Raw genomic sequence first — 16955 nt, 5'->3', positions numbered from 1 at the left:
ACAGCCTTTCCTCGACTAGTCATTCTGATGTTTGCCGCTGACTCTGATGTCTCTGTGGTGGTTAAACATGAGATATAGTTCGTCTTGTATAAACCTAACAGGCGATCTTTGGTCTCGTGAATCTATAATTCGTTCCCTGGCCAATAGGTTGGGGAGAAGGCTAAGTGAAGTTTCATATATTTGAGCGCTGAATTTGTATATTTGACTGAATTGTTTGCTTTATGTTATTAAAGCTGTATAGCTTTTTGTACCGTTTACTTATACTTTTATAATGGCTATTATTGATAAAACTGGAATTCAACAAAAAGAGTTAGTTTTGTCATTTTTTATTTTATTACAATCTCATCTGTAATGTTGTTTATTGCAACATTTGTAACTTACCAATGCAAAATGCAATACATATTGCCTGGCATGTGTTCAATATTTTTAAATTTAAACGAAAAGAGGCAGGGTTGTGTTTTATATTTAGTTTTGTTATAAATATATAGTGTTACCGTACATGCAGTGAATATAATCAATAGGCTATGCGTTGCCTGAACCACATTTGTGTGCTTATAATGTTTTAAAATGGATTTAAACGAAATCGAAAAGAAGCAGAGTGGTGTTTTATAACATATTTCGTTTTATTGTTGCCTAAAATGTTCATATAGTGATAACCGGAGTAGCAGAGCGAGCTGAGTGCATTCAAGAACACGCTTTTCCATTGGCAGAATTACTGGACTCGCGTCCTCTGGATCATTCTCCTGAGTCGGACTTTGCGTAGGCTACTTGGTATTGAGAAACGCCTTATTCCAGCGCTTGTTTCTTGTGACAAACAAGCCGAGAAGCAAGAACAAGATCTGCTGTCATCCATTGTTGTTTACTATGTTGCTTTCTTTGCGCGAAAATGACGTTGATCGCTTCTTTCCGGCAAACCCCCAAATTAATTACCTGGTTTTAATAAAAAAAATTCCCCATGGGCGGGCCCCCTATCGGCCCGGGCCGAACATGACATCATGACTTTTACGTAAACATACAAGCCACTTTCGAGTCAAGTGGCGCGTTATCTCTACGCATTTTGAGCTATCCGCGTGTATGCGTGTATGTCTATGCCATTAACGTCCGAGTGATTCCGCGTGTCTGTACACGCCGTCAAATGTCCGCGCGAACCGAAGCAAAATGTAGAGCTACATCTGGGGAGCGATATTTTTTTTCCTAGAATGGTAAGGAAACAGTCATTAACCCCAGTGACGGTTAGGTTTAGGGACGGGGTTGAGGTAAGTCATATATTTATATATACAGTAATGTAACGTTAAGTCAACGGCGTTCATAAACACGCTGTAAAGCGATTTTGCGTCTTGATAGCACGGCAAAAATGGAAATACGAATTGGCGTGTCATACACACGCTACTTCATGAGATCAGTCTGCCGGGCCCATATGCACGTGCATACCATGCATGCCCAGACGCTACGCCACTGGACTAGATTCACGAGAGGTCGGCTAATGTGTGTAAAAGTAAAAGAAATACAGTAATTTCATTAATTTACCAGCGAGCGCGCTTCGGAAGCACTGAAAATGAATGGGGTTCAATGCTGGAACTATCAGTTGTTGGAACTATTGGCTGCTCCCAAGGGGGTAATCCATCAGCCGGAAGTTGAAGCCTCGCGGGAGCTGCCATTGTAGCAGAACTTCACCTGCTATAGCATCCCATTGACTCCCATTCATTTTGGCGTCACTTTGACAGCGAATAACTTTACATCTGAGGCGTCCAAAGACTTAATTTGTCCATTATTTATTTCTAAAGAAACACGACAATGTATAAAATGCTCCATTACTTTGTATCTTAAGTTACGGCCCCGTAGAAGCCGTTTTTGTAAAAATAGGCTAAATATTGCGTCATAACCACGGGACTTTCTGTCGCACATTAGAGACATTACCGAATAGACAGGAGGAGAAGCTCGCGGTCAATCTTTCACTGTCCATGAGGCAATCGGGGGGACATGAAGGCACAAAGTCAAGGCTGAAGTCCATAAATGGAGAGTCCATAAAAGCATACGGGACAAAGTATTTCAACGTTTTTTTGGAATTAGGTGATTTAGATTTGTCTTGGCACAGCTACTAGAAGATGTACAACTGTCAGACTGTCGTCACGCTCAGTTTGAGACCTCAGACAGGAAGTGCAATAATCGGGCTTCAGTCTTCTCCGTTGAAATCAGCGGGTCGCTCTGTCCGTTTCTTTTACTGTCTATACTGCTCCACGACACGCGTTACTTCCGCATTCCAAAGTTCCTATGGCGGCCTATGGGAGTGTCACAACTCTATGACTCTGGTCCATGCCAATAGGCAGTAGCGGTCAATAGGGTGTCTATCTATCCACCTTATTCCTACGCCCCATGACGCTTTGCGCGAATTATGGGCATAACTTCCGTTAAGCTGTAAACAGTGAAAGGCTCGCTCTACGAACGCAATATGTTAAAAAAAAAGTGTCACGATGAGATGAAATTAATCGACCCACCCTTCAACCATCGAACATTAAAATAAAATGTTTAATTTTAAAAGAATCAACAGGTATACCTGTACCTTATATACAGGTACAGGTACAACAGACCCAAAAAAGCCCCATAAGCGCAAGTCTTTGGTGAAATATCACTGTAGTAGGCAAATATCTATATTAATCAAATATTTTCAGTAACTTCAGCATTACGTGACTATATCAAAGTGATTTCCGTCAGTTTGACAGATTTTAAATTGCATTTACTGTGAAAACAAACCTGGAAAGGGACATGAGGATTTGAGGAGAATCACGAGAGATTCTTTGTGCATTCAAATGAATTATTAACGGAATATCGTGAATTAAATCCGGGAGAACAGACCACAAATGTGACGTATATGTTGTCCTTTTTCATACTTTTACAGCGGATTGGAAAGGAAAAAATAAAATCATCAGGAAAAGAAAGCAGCGACTGAAAAGAGCTCTTGCCATAGATATTCTTATTATAACATGTCACGTTAAAATACGTTAAAAGTGTAACGTTATTCTCATGATGTTTGAAAATAAACCATGAAGGGAAATTGACAGCTCATTTAGTTAAACTGAGGGCTCAGATTTATTTGTAGGGCAACCTTATGATTTGAAATGATTAATTTTAGCCTTTTTGAATGTTTTTTTGTTTTTGAAAGTTACCCAAACCGGAAGTGTCACCCATAATTCAAAACGCAGTAAGGTCGTCAGGAATAAGGTGGATATATGATATAATATAATATGATGGGTTTGACATCAGACAGTAAGGAGACACATTCTTGCACATGCGCAGTAAAGATCATGTTTCCAGTACAGACCGAGTAGTGACGTAACGACAGGGGCGGAACATCTGCAAATGGGATCTTGTTTTAACCACAACCACATCCTTCATGTCCTACTTTCATCACAAGCACTCTGACTGTGCATTTAGATCAGTAGAAGATTGCCATAGCGTAAATGCCAGGTGGAGTAATGCAATGGCGTTTGCTTGAAAACTGCAGATTTTTATATTTTCAGCTACATTTGATATTTTTGTAAATCGGTTCAATGGGAATATTATCAAGGTAAGTTTTAGAATTTCTCTACTTCTTCTTTTAAAGTCACTTTTGCTTGTATTTTCCCCCTACCTCAATCATCTATTTTTCTTAAACACCGTTGATTATAGACTAAACAATATGATGATGAACACCTAAATGTTTGTGATGCTTTTCTATATTTTATATGTATACATATGTAATTATGTATTATTAATTACTTTTTTTTATTTTCTTAAGTTTGTTGTTGTTATAACGTTTTATATTTTTATTTATATTAACTGTACAATATAAAATGTGGTTATACATCACCGATATAAATCCCGTAATGTATTCAAATGACATGTTTGCTTTCTTTGCAGTTTGCATGTGGGCTCCCTACAATGCATTTGAGCAGGGCTGACCACAGTTCATGCCGTTGTTTCTCCACAATGGCTCTATGGCAAGCCATATTCTTGCTTGTTTGTGGACTTATTGCATGCAGTAAGTTTGCATTTATTGCAACCATTCCTGTTTAAATTAAGTACAATCAACTTGGATGTTTAAGTCATTTCAACTTAAGTTACATTAAACTGCCTTAAAAAAGGTCGAACTTATTTTGATGAGTTAAAACAATGTAAAAACAAATGTTGTCACAACATATTGATCATATACATAGAATTTTGTACAGTGAAAGTCATCCGTATCATCTTGTAAAATAAGTGTAAACATCCTCGGAAGGATGTAACAGCAACAGTCTGATTTGCCTTGTGTTCTTTGACCTAAGCAGGTGTCGCTTTGAGAAGAAAAGCTGTACCGTTTCTGAGCTCTTTTGACCACATTTCCTCTCACATCACTCTTTGCAGATGACGCCGTGTGCAGTGTGACCTGCACCACAGACTTCATCTCCAAGCTGAACTGCTCTAACTCTGACTCGGCAGAAACGGCTTCGTGTGATATTGTGGCAAATTGCAGGTACTGATGTAGCACATTGTGTTCTTACTTTTGAGAATGCGAATCTACTGAATCATTGTCTGGTCTCTGCTATTACCATTGGTCAACATATTGTTTAATTAGCACATTTCATGTCTCGCAGGGATGAATTTTCTTCTGTACATGGCACCTGCAGAATCAAATCACCACAGTCCTGGTGTATAATGGAACCAGAGGATCCGGACGACGTATTATCCTCCTATGATACCAACTGCTCTATCATAGTAACACAAATGGCCAAACAAGGAAATATGGAGACCCCGACAGGGCGTTACTCTGAACATTTTGTTTTATATAAATCTAGTAAGTTCCTCTGTCCACTTCAGCAGCAGTGTAAAAATAAGCGTCATTTACAGTGAAATCCAAATCTGAGATCACTACAAAAAGTGCGTTGTAATCAAAACACGCTCTTTACTTTATAAAAAATGTTTTTCAAACAAGTTGTTTGGGGAACCTAAAATGGTTCTTCTGTGCAAAAAAAACTTCTGCACTAAAATGGTTCTTCTGTGCCACTGCAAAAAAACCCTGTTGGGGCTTTTATTTTTTAAGAGTGTATGAGGATTTTCACAGTCTTGCAGTTTTTGGTTTGTCTTCTTTTGCTTTAAAGGGGTCGTTTGCTTAAAAGTTGGTATGCTTCTTTAGGGTCTTCATGTAAAGTTTGTAACATCCTTTGGTTAAAATATTTATCGGTGGTTGTGTAAAACAACATCCTTTTACCTCCTCAAAAAAAAAAAAAAAAGACGGCTCTGTTTACAGCGACCAGTTTCGGTGCATGTCTCTTTAAATGATAATGAGCAACTGCCCACCCCACCCCTCTCTTCAATGGGGCGTGTCGGCAAAAGACATTAAAGTCCAAAATTGTCATGCCCTTCACTCGCTATTCGCTAACTTCCCTCTCTCTCTCATTCACTCAGATGGACGTCATAGCTTATGTTGCATAAGTGCCCACTACTGGTGGAACCTTTGCAATAGGCTGAATCGGAACGTGCCCTTGATCACTTAATCCACTATTGGGTTGATTTATTTGTATTATTTTTTTTTCCTTAGGAAATTGTTTAATGCAGCATTCTTTGAGTTGTTTAATTTTTTTTTTTTTTTAATAATAATTCATATATTATAGAGTTTTTTGTGGCTGGGTAAATTAACCTCAATACACTCTAAAAAATGCTGGGTTGTTTTAACCCAACTTTGGGTCAAATATGGACTAACCCAGCCGTTGGGTTAAATTTTTACATTACATTTTTAACCCAACATTTCGGGTTTGTCCATATTTGACCCAAAATTGGGTTAAAACAACCCAGCATTTTTTAGAGTGTATGCGCTGACGTCACAATCGGAGCTGTCTGAAGTGTACTTATGAAGTAGACTCAAACGGCTTGATTGTTGAGACTGTTTAGACTTTCTGAGGATTAATAAATAGGAGTGATTGTATTTTTCATTGTATGGTGGTTGTGTCCACACACTGCAAAGACAAATTTATATGCAAACACCATATAAACGTGAATTTTGCACCCAACGACCCCTTTAAAGTTTGTGTCAAACCTAATGATCATGTTCTCCAGCATGATTCAAGATGATCCAAAGAGCATCTTGAGCTTCAGTGGGAGAAGAACACCTGACTGGCTGTACAGAGTCACATGATCATCGTCAAAAGTACATCACTGATTAGGGAAATAGACATTGTGCAGAATCTTAAATATCGCTACTTAATTTTACATTATAACTCAAAAATCCCCTAAACATTTTGGTTGGAATTGGATTTTATTACCAGATTTTTAATGTGATCTCCGACTTTTTGGGCTCCACTGTAAATCATCGGCCTTGTTTACTTCTATACATTATTCACTAACATTTGTTTTCTTTTCTTTTTTATAGTCAAGCTAATGCAACCTTTCAACCTAAGCATTGCAAAAATTGATGGGGGTTTCAACCTCACTTGGGATGTGGCTTATGAAGAATCCGATCTGTATAAAAGATTATACTACGGAGTACGATTACGAACTAAAAGTGACCCGGATGAGGTAAAAAATCAATTTGTCTGTCCATATGGAGGGAAAATGAGCCATATTTTGCACACTTTCTTTTGAATATGCTGATTGTTCCACAGAAGGGGCAAATTTACACTATGCAGCAGAACCGACAGTCTATGGTTATCATCAGTGAAAAACTCGTGCCAGGGAGGCAATATGTGGCAGACATTCGGGTCGCTGTGTATCCGGAGTGGTTTAGATCCATGTGGAGTGAATGGAGCAACAGTGTTGAATGGACATCAGACTCTTCAGAGACAGATCAGTACTATTTCCTGCTGCTGGCACTTCCTGTCATGGCGGTGGTTCTGCTGGTGTACAGTGGGAAACTGTGAGTATACTGTCAGTATTTCATCTTGGCTCGGTTTCACAAACTGGGCTTAGACTTAGCCAGCAAAATTAGGGCATTTAAGTAGCTTTTTATAAACGTTCTTTTAGGGGGATGGTGTGCATCTTGAGACAAAACAATGGCACTGGTGTATTTCACAACATGTTCAGGCTTAAAATATGATTGGGTTAAAGGGATACTCCACTTTTTTGGAAATAGGCTCATCTTACCACTACGCCAGAGTTACACAGTTGAGTTTTACCGTTTTCGAATCCATTCAGCCGATTTTCTGATATTTAGAAGAATATCAGTAACCAAACAGTTTCTGGTCCATAGTAGGAAAACATATACTATGGAAGTCAATGAGACCAGAAACTGTCTGGTTACTGATATTCTTCTAAATATCAGAAAATCGTCTGAATACATTCGGAAACGGTAAAACTCAACTGTTTAACTCTGGCGTAGTGGTAAGATGAGCCTATTTCCAAAAAATGCAATTTGCAGATCTGAACTGGAACATAAGTGCCAGTTTCACAAACAAAGCTTAAAGGGATTCTCCACTTTTTTTGAAAATAGGCTCATCTTACCACTACGCCAGAGTTGAACAGTTGAGTTTTACCGTTTTCGAATGTATTCAGATGATTTTCTGATATTTAGAAGAATATCAGTAACCAGACATTCTCTGGTCTCATTGACTTCCATAGTATATGTTTTCCTACTATGGAAGTCAATGAGACCAGAAACTGTCTGGTTACTGATATTCTTCTGAATATTCGTCTGAATTCTCAGTACTAACTGTTTACTTGCCAAAGCTAAAGTTCAAAGTCTAGCTCCTCATGGAGGCCATTAAGGTACATTTTTAAGACTTTAGGGAATTGTACAAGCTCAAACAGAAGTCACTTTTGGGATATGGAGAAGTGAACCTCTCTCATTATGACTGTTTCTTCATTTATGAGTCACATGAGTGTCTTTATTATTAGTTAGTCATATGCCATTGAGGCTTCTATTAACCTTTCAAACCATCTAGATCAGTTCACTCCTTCTTAAAAATCTGAAAGATTATGTACCGAGAAGTTTGCCTGATATCCCACATAGTGACGGACTTAATAAAAAGTCTACCGACAAGTGTGATCTTAAATTTCGATAGCGCCTCCTCTAAATGAGTCTTCCAGTAATCGATATGACGCCACTTACCGTATATGAATAGTCCCTTCTCACCTCCTACGTTCACAAAAACCACAACAGCAGCAGATATGTTTGTGCAGACAGTCTATTTTCATGTAGGTCAAAAAACTGGAGGAAGTCAGAGCGACAAGCTCTGCAAGTGCATAGAGCTCGACAGTTTCCATGATGACTGCTGTTTTCATTTGTTTTTCAGCACGTCCAGAAATAACAGCGTGTTTTAAATGCATCCACCAAACTGCACCCCAGTCGTATAACACTTTGTCTTTTTGCATACGTGCAGATGGGGCATCAAAAAGCCGACCGTATGGCAGCACATCCCAAGCCCGCATGATTATTTCAAACCGCTCTACCATGTACATCAAGGAGACTTTAAGGTATGTTACTCTAAATCTCTTGTGCATAAGCAGAAGTCTCTGTGCGTGTAGCATTAGGGGACTTTCTCACATGCGACTTGCTTAACCTCACTCGCAACGGGGGAATGTGACATTTCTCAAATGAGTCAGTCTGTAGGGGCTTCAAAGGAACAGGAGGGCTCACTTAACATTTGCTAGCGATTGCGTTAAACCTGAAAACTGAAAGTAGCATTTTTCCCCTCTAATGGAAAGTACTATGAGTTCAAACCCAAACTCTGATAAGGTGGGTAGTTATAAATAGTTGTTTTTAACTAAAGGGGAATTCAGTGAATATTCCACTGGGTAGGCTAATGTGACGTGAAAAATATAAGCTCGGAACAACACAAATAAAAATGTTGTTGTTGTTGTCCCTCAGAGCACCTCAGTAACTCTAATAGTCACAGCTTGAGGATTTTTCCTGTGAACTTGCAAGACTCGAGGCTCCAGCTTTATTTAACCATAGCAGGTCAATGAGGAAATCGTGGCAGCTTTGTGGTGGTGATCTTTATTTCCGAACTGTAAAGGAACACATATTCCAGTAGAGGTCAGTAACAGGCTGCATTAGCAAGTTTTTAAAACGTTTAGAAGGATAGATTTAACAAAGCAGCCTACTGAGTGAGAACAGGAGATGTGTGTTTTGATCTCTCTGTGACTTAATAGCCTACTAAAATAGATTAGGCCCACTCAGAAAGAAAATTCTAGAAAAATCAATAATTGATAAATAATCATTTTATACCTGAATGTCATGTCTTTTGTTTTGTAGTTGCACGAGTCAGTTTTACTTATAGGCTACTGTGTCTAAAAGCATTTAACGCTTTTAATGAATGATTTTTGTCCCTCAATTTTATATGGACACATTTTAAAGTACAGGAAATGATGATTGTGATGAGATAATTTGCAAGCGGGAATTGTTCTGACATAAAGATCAGTGTCGGGTTCATCGGGTTCGTTTAGTGGGTTTGAAGGATCATGCGATACTGAAGACTAATGTAATGATGCTGACAATTCAGCTTTATCACAGTTATTTTAAACAGTAATATTATTTCACATAAATCGTTACTGCATTATTGATCAAATGCCTGATGTTGAGCATAATAAGAGACTTATTTTACACAAACTTTCAAATTGTAGTTTATGCATTTTACAAGAGATCATCAATACAATGACTTGAATGCACCTCATTAAGATGAAATTGTTTTTAATTTCGTTATTAAAATGTGGTTAAAATGTTTGAGGGGGGTGAGGGAGTTATGCATGTCCTAATATCATAATGAAGACAAACAACTGATTAAAATAATGAAATTCTTGCATATAATCATTTGGCATAATCTTTTATAATTTCTCAGAAGGGATACTCCACTTTTTTTGGAAATAGGCTCATTTTACCACTTAAACAGTTGGATTTTACCGTTTTCGAATGTATTCAGCCGATTTTCTGATTTTTCGAAGAATATCAGTAACTGGACAGTTTCTGGTCTCATTGACTTCCATAGTAGGAAAAAAATATATACTATGGAAGTCAATGAGACCAGAAACTGTCTGGTTACTGATATTCTTATAAATATATGAAAATCGTCTGAATACATTAGAAAACGGTAAAATCCAACTGTTTAACTCTGGGGGAGTGGTAAAATGAGCCTATTTCCAAAAAAAAAAAAAAGTGGAGTATCCCTTTAAGCATTGTTGAAGTTCTGCTAATCAAAGTCTTGTGTTATTTAAAATTGTTTTTATACGTTTATATACGTTTTTATACGTTTTATTTGTCATTGACCTATTGACGAATACAAGATCAACAAGTGTATCATTTAGTAATCTGGCAGGATTATGGAAGTGACTGTTTATTTCAATATACATGTAATATTTCATTTTGTAAAAGTTTGTTCTACTTATTTCAACATATTTTAACAAATAACTGCACTCAAGAAAACACAGAAACACTCAGGGTAACATTATTTATGTATTTATTAATAACGAAAACACATTTATTGTCATCACGACCAAATAAATAAAAATATCTACTTTTTTTCAGAGGTGGGTCGGACCAGTCCTGACGTTCAATAACTTCGATTTCCAAGAGAAGAGCACCTCTTTGCAGGTTCTTTGTGAGAACCAGCAGAACGACAGCTCAGAAGAGCCAAGTAACAGTGGGAACGGCGAGCGGGACTTTGGTCTGGCGGGTCAAAACTCATTGAAACTTTACTTCCTTGGTGGCAACAGCAACAGCGTCGCGCACTCCGGCGGACACATATCGATGGACACCGTCACAGTGTCCGGTCAGGAGGGCGTCGTGGCCGACTGGTCCAGTGACAGTCACAGACGGAGCCTAGAGGACTTCCTCGATGACAAAGACGCCAATCAGAGAGCGGCTGAGATCGCAGACAGACAGCCTCTTTTACCTGAAGGCAGCGGGAGTTTACAGGGTTTAGACTGTGATGACTGGCATCTACAAGAGCACGACCTGGAGAACATTGAACAGAACTCGCTGGACTCTTACAATTCCAATGAGGAGTCCGATGATGGTTACCCTCAAATGGGATTGGATTTAGACACCATAGACAGTGGATTTCTGGAGTCAGACTGTTCAAGTCCGTCGGCTTTTGATGGGAATGAGCAGACAGAGACTGATTCACTGGATGGCGTGGGAGGGTCTCATTCAAATTATGTCAAACAGTGGGTGGCTTTTACAGCAGTTCAAGTTGATGCCCACAGCACTGGAAAGTAGCTGTTCATGGGAGTTTCTATTACTACATTGAAGTGAATCAACCGCAACTGAATAATACATGGCGGAAGCATCTGTATGACATATCTGAAGACATTGAATCGAATTTGCTCATGATGTATTGATGTGAGCACTGAGCAGTTTCACCTTCACAAAATAGACTAAATGTTAGTCGGTTGTATGATCGCTCACAGGACATTGGTTTACATTAGGCTGCAGGACATTATCCATGGAGGCATCTCGACTGGCATACTATCAATCATGTAGATCAGAGTTTGCGCAACTAATAATCATTATCAATCACTCTAATTGTACATTTTCTGTCATGCTCTATTTTTATCTGTCAGTAAAATATTGTAATGCTTGGCATTTTTAATGTGACATTGACATCACAAGAACTTCTGTGGCAACGATACTAAACAAAATCCCATGAATTATTCCACTAAACTAGTTTAATTTTTCTCTTTGAATTGTCCCAGTTTGCACTTTAAAACTATATTTTATCTCCTATACTTCAGTTCTAAATCCCTTTTCAGCTCAGAGTTAAAAAAAAATAGTAGTAAATGAAAGTTACAATTACAAGAAATAAAGTCTCAGAGTAAAACTAAATAAATAAAAAGGCAACTACAACTTTCTTTGTTGGTCACAAAAGTCTATTCTATAATTAATATCTCTTCCTCTGGGAATGTTGTATGCAAAAGTACAATTAGTGTGTCCTAAATCATAGTCTGTAGCATGCCAAAGGTGCCTGGGTGATTTACTATCCCAGCTTACAAAAAATGCGTTATAAGAACGTTTTGCTTACATAACTGCTTAAGTTATGAAAACATTATTCCTTTAAGTTCTCTGAAGGATCAAAAGTTGAGGAAACGTTCCATTTTATCATTCTTAAAACAATATCTAAATGTTTGAATGTTCTCTGAACATTTTCAAAAAAATATTTGATGAACGTCCAACAACAACATTTCAGGGAAAAACTATATTAATAATATTTTTTAAAGACATTTTTTAAACATTATTAAAGATAACTTTGAGTGAGCGTTCTGTTAATTTTACTGGAAGAACGTTTGTTCATAACTTTGAGAGAACTTTGATAAAACTTTAGCTAAAGTTCTGAGAACATCACCTGTTAGTTGGGATGTCAGGTGATGTGTCCAAAAACCATTCATTTGCATTTGCTTTTTGAGCTGACAAGGATGTAACCAAATATTTAAGGGTTAGTTTCTGCGGTAATTTCTCACCTTGATGTTGTTCCAACCCTGTAAGACTTTCATTCATCTTTGGAACATAGGTACATTCATCTGCCAGCCCAGAAAAGTTAGTAAAGACATTGTTAAAATAGTCCAAGTGACTACAGTGGCTCAACATTAAGTTTTATTGGGTTGGAACAACACGAGGGCGAGTAATTACTGACAGAATTTTCATTTTTGGGGTAACTAACCCTTTTTAAGTTAAAGTTCAAGAATTGGTCATTGAAAAGCCCTGTACAACCAATATTCTTAATATTTGGGGAATGTGTTAAAATGTGAACCAAAGAAGAGTCATGAATTTAGCTACATGCTAATGTTTACATGCTAACACCAAAAGTGAATGACAACGGACTGTGGTGATTTATGACAAACCATGATCTGCATCAGACGAAGTACATTTTGCTTGTATAGCAGAAGTATGTGAAGTGAGGTCTGACCAATGTTATAGGCCTACCGATTATCTATTGAGGTAATACTGAGAAATACACTTTTTTTTGCATGAGGATTACATTAGCTGTGCAGTTCTTCAGTCATTGCACACAACGTTGGAGTTATCAGTGTTTTGCTGCACAGAGCAAGATAAGGCATGAGTCACAGACGGATCTACAAAATGCCAGCCACCTGATAATAATAGGGTATTTCTACTTATCAGATCTTTCGAACAAATAATTATTTCAGCAGAATACAGTATCTCGGTTTTCTGTTTTGTTTTTTCTGGTCAAGTGCTTTAGCGAGCGTTTCATTTTTCAGTTAATGCTCTATATCTCATGATTTTCATGAAATTATTTCATGCACTTTATTTTCATGATCTTATAATGTATTAGGCTACTCGTAGGTTGTAGGTGATCTCATTTGCAAATAGAATTGAAAACAAACTTTATGGTCACTTGACACAGGCCCTTTCACATGTTAACTACAAGGATAACGTAGTTCTAAAAAAAACAAATCCAGAATCCACACCACAGCAATAACACTAACGGCACAGAGAAACGATATCGTTTAAATCATGATTTGGGTACAAACATTGACAGCCAATCAGAATCCATCCTGCTTTAAAGAGCTCGAGCATTTAAAGCTGCCGACGACAAAACTGAATACGCAGATTGTGGTGGGTTTGTGTGGATCTTTGTCTTAGTTATCTTTATAGTTTTTGTTCTTTAGCATTATTATTTCTCAATTAATTTAGTTTAAAAGTTATATAGCCAAGTTTTAAAGGGGTGGTAAAATGCCCCTTTCAGCTCAGTTTTAGCTCAAAATACCCCAAAGATATTTTTATATAGCATGATAAAGTTGTACATTTTTGAGGGTTAGCAAAAACACACCGTTTTGTGTCTGGCCCTTTAAATGCAAATGAGCAGCAGCTCCCGACACAATGGGCGGAGCTTCAAGAGTGCAGCTCCGATTACCTCGCAGACACACGCTAAAATGTTCTGCCTTTTATGTTTAAAGGTGGAGAGACTAAGAAGAAGTGGCATGTAAAATGCAACAGGACATCTCTGAATGGTTAGTTGATGAATTTATGTTGCTAATGTGGGGTTAACTGTCTTCAATTAGCATATTTTGTCAGGATAATCTATGAATCGCTCATATAAGAACTGTTGTGAGATGCACACAGAATGACTTTCTATTGCATGTGAAAAGATGAGCTGACTCACAAATATGCTGGACTGCAACAGCTCTTCCTCTTCTCAACATGGACTGCGTGTTCCCGGGGGCAGGGTTTATGTAAATGTTAGGTTTAGTGATGTCACTAACCCGGGAGGACTGTTGTGTAGTCCCTACCAGCCATTTGTTGTAGTCCTTGAAAAACGATTTCTTTAAATGAAAATATCTCCCTTTGCTTTGAACTTTGAGCTTTGTAACTTTGCAGATGGTGTTTATGCTCAAACAGCAACATTACACACTAACTAAAGTTATAAAAGTGAAATCATAATCAACCAGCCCTTTAACAAGTTGTATATGACGGAAGCTTGTAGCAACATGTGTGGCCTTATTTTTTTTTCCGACACGCAGCGCGTGGAGCACTTTAGTAACTCTGCAACATCTGAAACTGGAAGATGAAAAAGGCACAGTGACATACAGTAGGAAACCACAAATAAAAGTTCATATTTGTATCTTTTCATCTTTAAAGTTACTGCAATAAATGTCAGTCATACATGGGAAAATCAATTTTGTGTCTGAAAATAGTATATATTATTAATGTTGTAATTTAGTATAAAACAAAAATACAACAACAATTATTTTAGGGCTATTCAAAATGCATTCAGGTCCTTCCTTTGCTATAACATCTGTAAACTTTATATAGCCTACTTATGTATCATAATGTGAGTAAACTTTATTTTCACTACAAAGTTACATTATGTTGTGTATAAGAGCCATGTTGTCATTATTTAAACTTTATGTAAGTGTGTGTCCAATAGGGGTCTGTCTTTGGGTAATTGGTAACTGAATACAGTTGGGAACCTTCCTTCATGTGACAGGTGGAAAATGAAATTCTTCAGGGGAGTGTTATTAGTCCTATCTTGTTCAACATAATGATAAATGACATATATGAACAACTGGGAGAGAGTAATGAAGGCCTATTATATGCAGATAATACCATCATGTAACATTTCATATGTTAATGATAAGGGTCAAAAGAACATTAATATACGTGAAGTGGGGAGTTGATTTGGGGTTTTACATTTTCCATTCCAAAATCACAGGTTGTGTATTTTACTAGGAAGAAAGTCCCTGAAACTTAAGAAAATTATGCCGTATAATCAGCAACTTGAAAGAAGTGACAAATTTAAGTAGCTAGGAATATGGTTGGATGTTAGCCTAATTAAAACCAGCCCATTCTCAGTTATGGTCTGGCAAAGCGTCATAGACAAATCATTTCCAGAGGGGCGTCACAAAAAGACGTCGCGGATAGACCTAAAACCAATCAGAGAAATGAAGGAGATGACGTATGCAGAGCAGCGGAGAAACATTCGAGAGTGTTTCTTTGCTCGGTTTTAACAAAAAGGAAACGTTCAAAACGCCTAAAACAGACGCGATAGCTGATTCGAACGAGTGATGTTCGACGGCAGCATCGATCTTTGTAATGTAGGCTACAAAATCCCAGCGCTGTCGTCATCGTGTAAACCCCGCCCCAACGTTTCTGATTGGTGCCTCGATTTCGACGGATTGGAAATGGGCTTGAACGAGCTCTTTGCCAGACTAACTTTCAGAGCAAATCTAAAATTGCCGGAAGTTGTCTGGGTTTTCCCAGGCTAGTTGGATGCCAATCTTACATGGAAATAGCACATTGAGAGCCTTATGAGATTGGTCACTGGACGTAATTGGGGAGATGTCTCCACATAAGATCAACGATTGACTATGATTGTATAATGTATAGCTCAGCATGTCAGATATTCCTCGAGAAAATGGAAAGAATGTCGTTTAAGGCTTTGATGATTGCCCTTGGTGCTTTTAAAACAACTCCTACAAGTTCTTTATTTGTAGAATCTAAGGAAACCACTATTCATTTAAAGTATGATAAATTGTCTTTAACTTATTGGGTTGGGTTAAAATGGGAGTTTTAACAACCAAGCTCTTTCAGTGCTTAGTGATTGGTGGGGATATTATAAAAAGTCCAATGGGTTTGATTGGAATATTCAGTTTTGTGAATCATTATGGATTGAAAGGATGGAAATATGGCCCAGAATTAGCTGTAAGCTGTGTTCTTCCATGGCATGCTCCCAGAACCAGAGGTAAACATTGATTTATTAGCAAATAAAGTGAGCTTCTCACCAAACAAAGTTATTCTGTAGCCTGTTTAAGTTGTATAAATACTTCATATTAGGGATATCTGAAAATATTTACAGATGGTTCTAAAGAAAGGTCAATGTGGTATTGGTATTTATATTCCAGAATTTGACAAAAGATATGGATATAGAGTGAGTGACTTTTCCATTAGTGTACTCAATAGACATGACTGCAATAATAACTGCCCTTAGGTGGGTTGAAGAGACTAAACCTCTTAGAACTGTCATATGTATTGACTCTTCGGCAATACTACAAAGTTGTATAACAGATAATGCAATATGTGAAGATTTGGTATTAGAGGTGAAGCATCTTCTTTTAAATTGTATAAGCCTTGGATTAGTTTTTCACTTCCGTTGGATTCCAGGTCATTGAAATTGCTGATAAATTAGCTAAAAAAAAAACACTGGAATTAGATCAAGTAGGAATTCACATTGTATTGGGCAAAGGAGATGCTATTAATTAAATCAGAGATCATGTTAAGGTTGCAAGATGAATGGACATCAGACTAATGCCAGACACTATCATGGGAACCAGAGCAGGAGGGAAAAGAATCACCTCATTGGGTCTTAAAAGGCATGAGTAAGTTGTTCTAACCAGACTGAGGTTGGGCCACACAGGCCTTAATTCCACATTATCCTTAAAGGGATACTTCACCTCTGGAAAGATGAATGTGAATTTAAAATGGGTCATTTAAGTAGAAGAAATGTAAAATTATTTTTGAATTTGGAGCTTTCTAGATTGAGAAAAGGAAATGTATT

At 37.6% G+C, this 16955-nt stretch overlaps 1 protein-coding gene across 1 annotated transcript; it reads left to right on the top strand.

Annotated features, from left to right (window-relative positions):
* The first annotated feature begins 3383 nt into the window (after nucleotides 1–3383).
* On the top strand, nucleotides 3384–11628 carry il21r.1 (interleukin 21 receptor, tandem duplicate 1). Its single transcript, XM_039687094.2, has 8 exons — nucleotides 3384–3565; nucleotides 3898–4018; nucleotides 4381–4489; nucleotides 4611–4810; nucleotides 6383–6528; nucleotides 6615–6865; nucleotides 8328–8421; nucleotides 10469–11628. Exons 2-8 carry the CDS (start codon nucleotides 3919–3921, stop codon nucleotides 11159–11161), a joined length of 1593 nt encoding a protein of 530 aa, XP_039543028.2. The 5' UTR covers nucleotides 3384–3565; nucleotides 3898–3918; the 3' UTR covers nucleotides 11162–11628.
* The last annotated feature ends 5327 nt before the right edge of the window (nucleotides 11629–16955 follow it).

This window comes from Pimephales promelas, chromosome 3, assembly GCF_988280905.1.
Source record: "Pimephales promelas chromosome 3, fPimPro1.hap1.1, whole genome shotgun sequence".
Lineage (NCBI taxonomy): Eukaryota > Metazoa > Chordata > Actinopteri > Cypriniformes > Leuciscidae > Pimephales > Pimephales promelas.
This window is presented reverse-complemented; position numbering and strand designations above follow the sequence as displayed.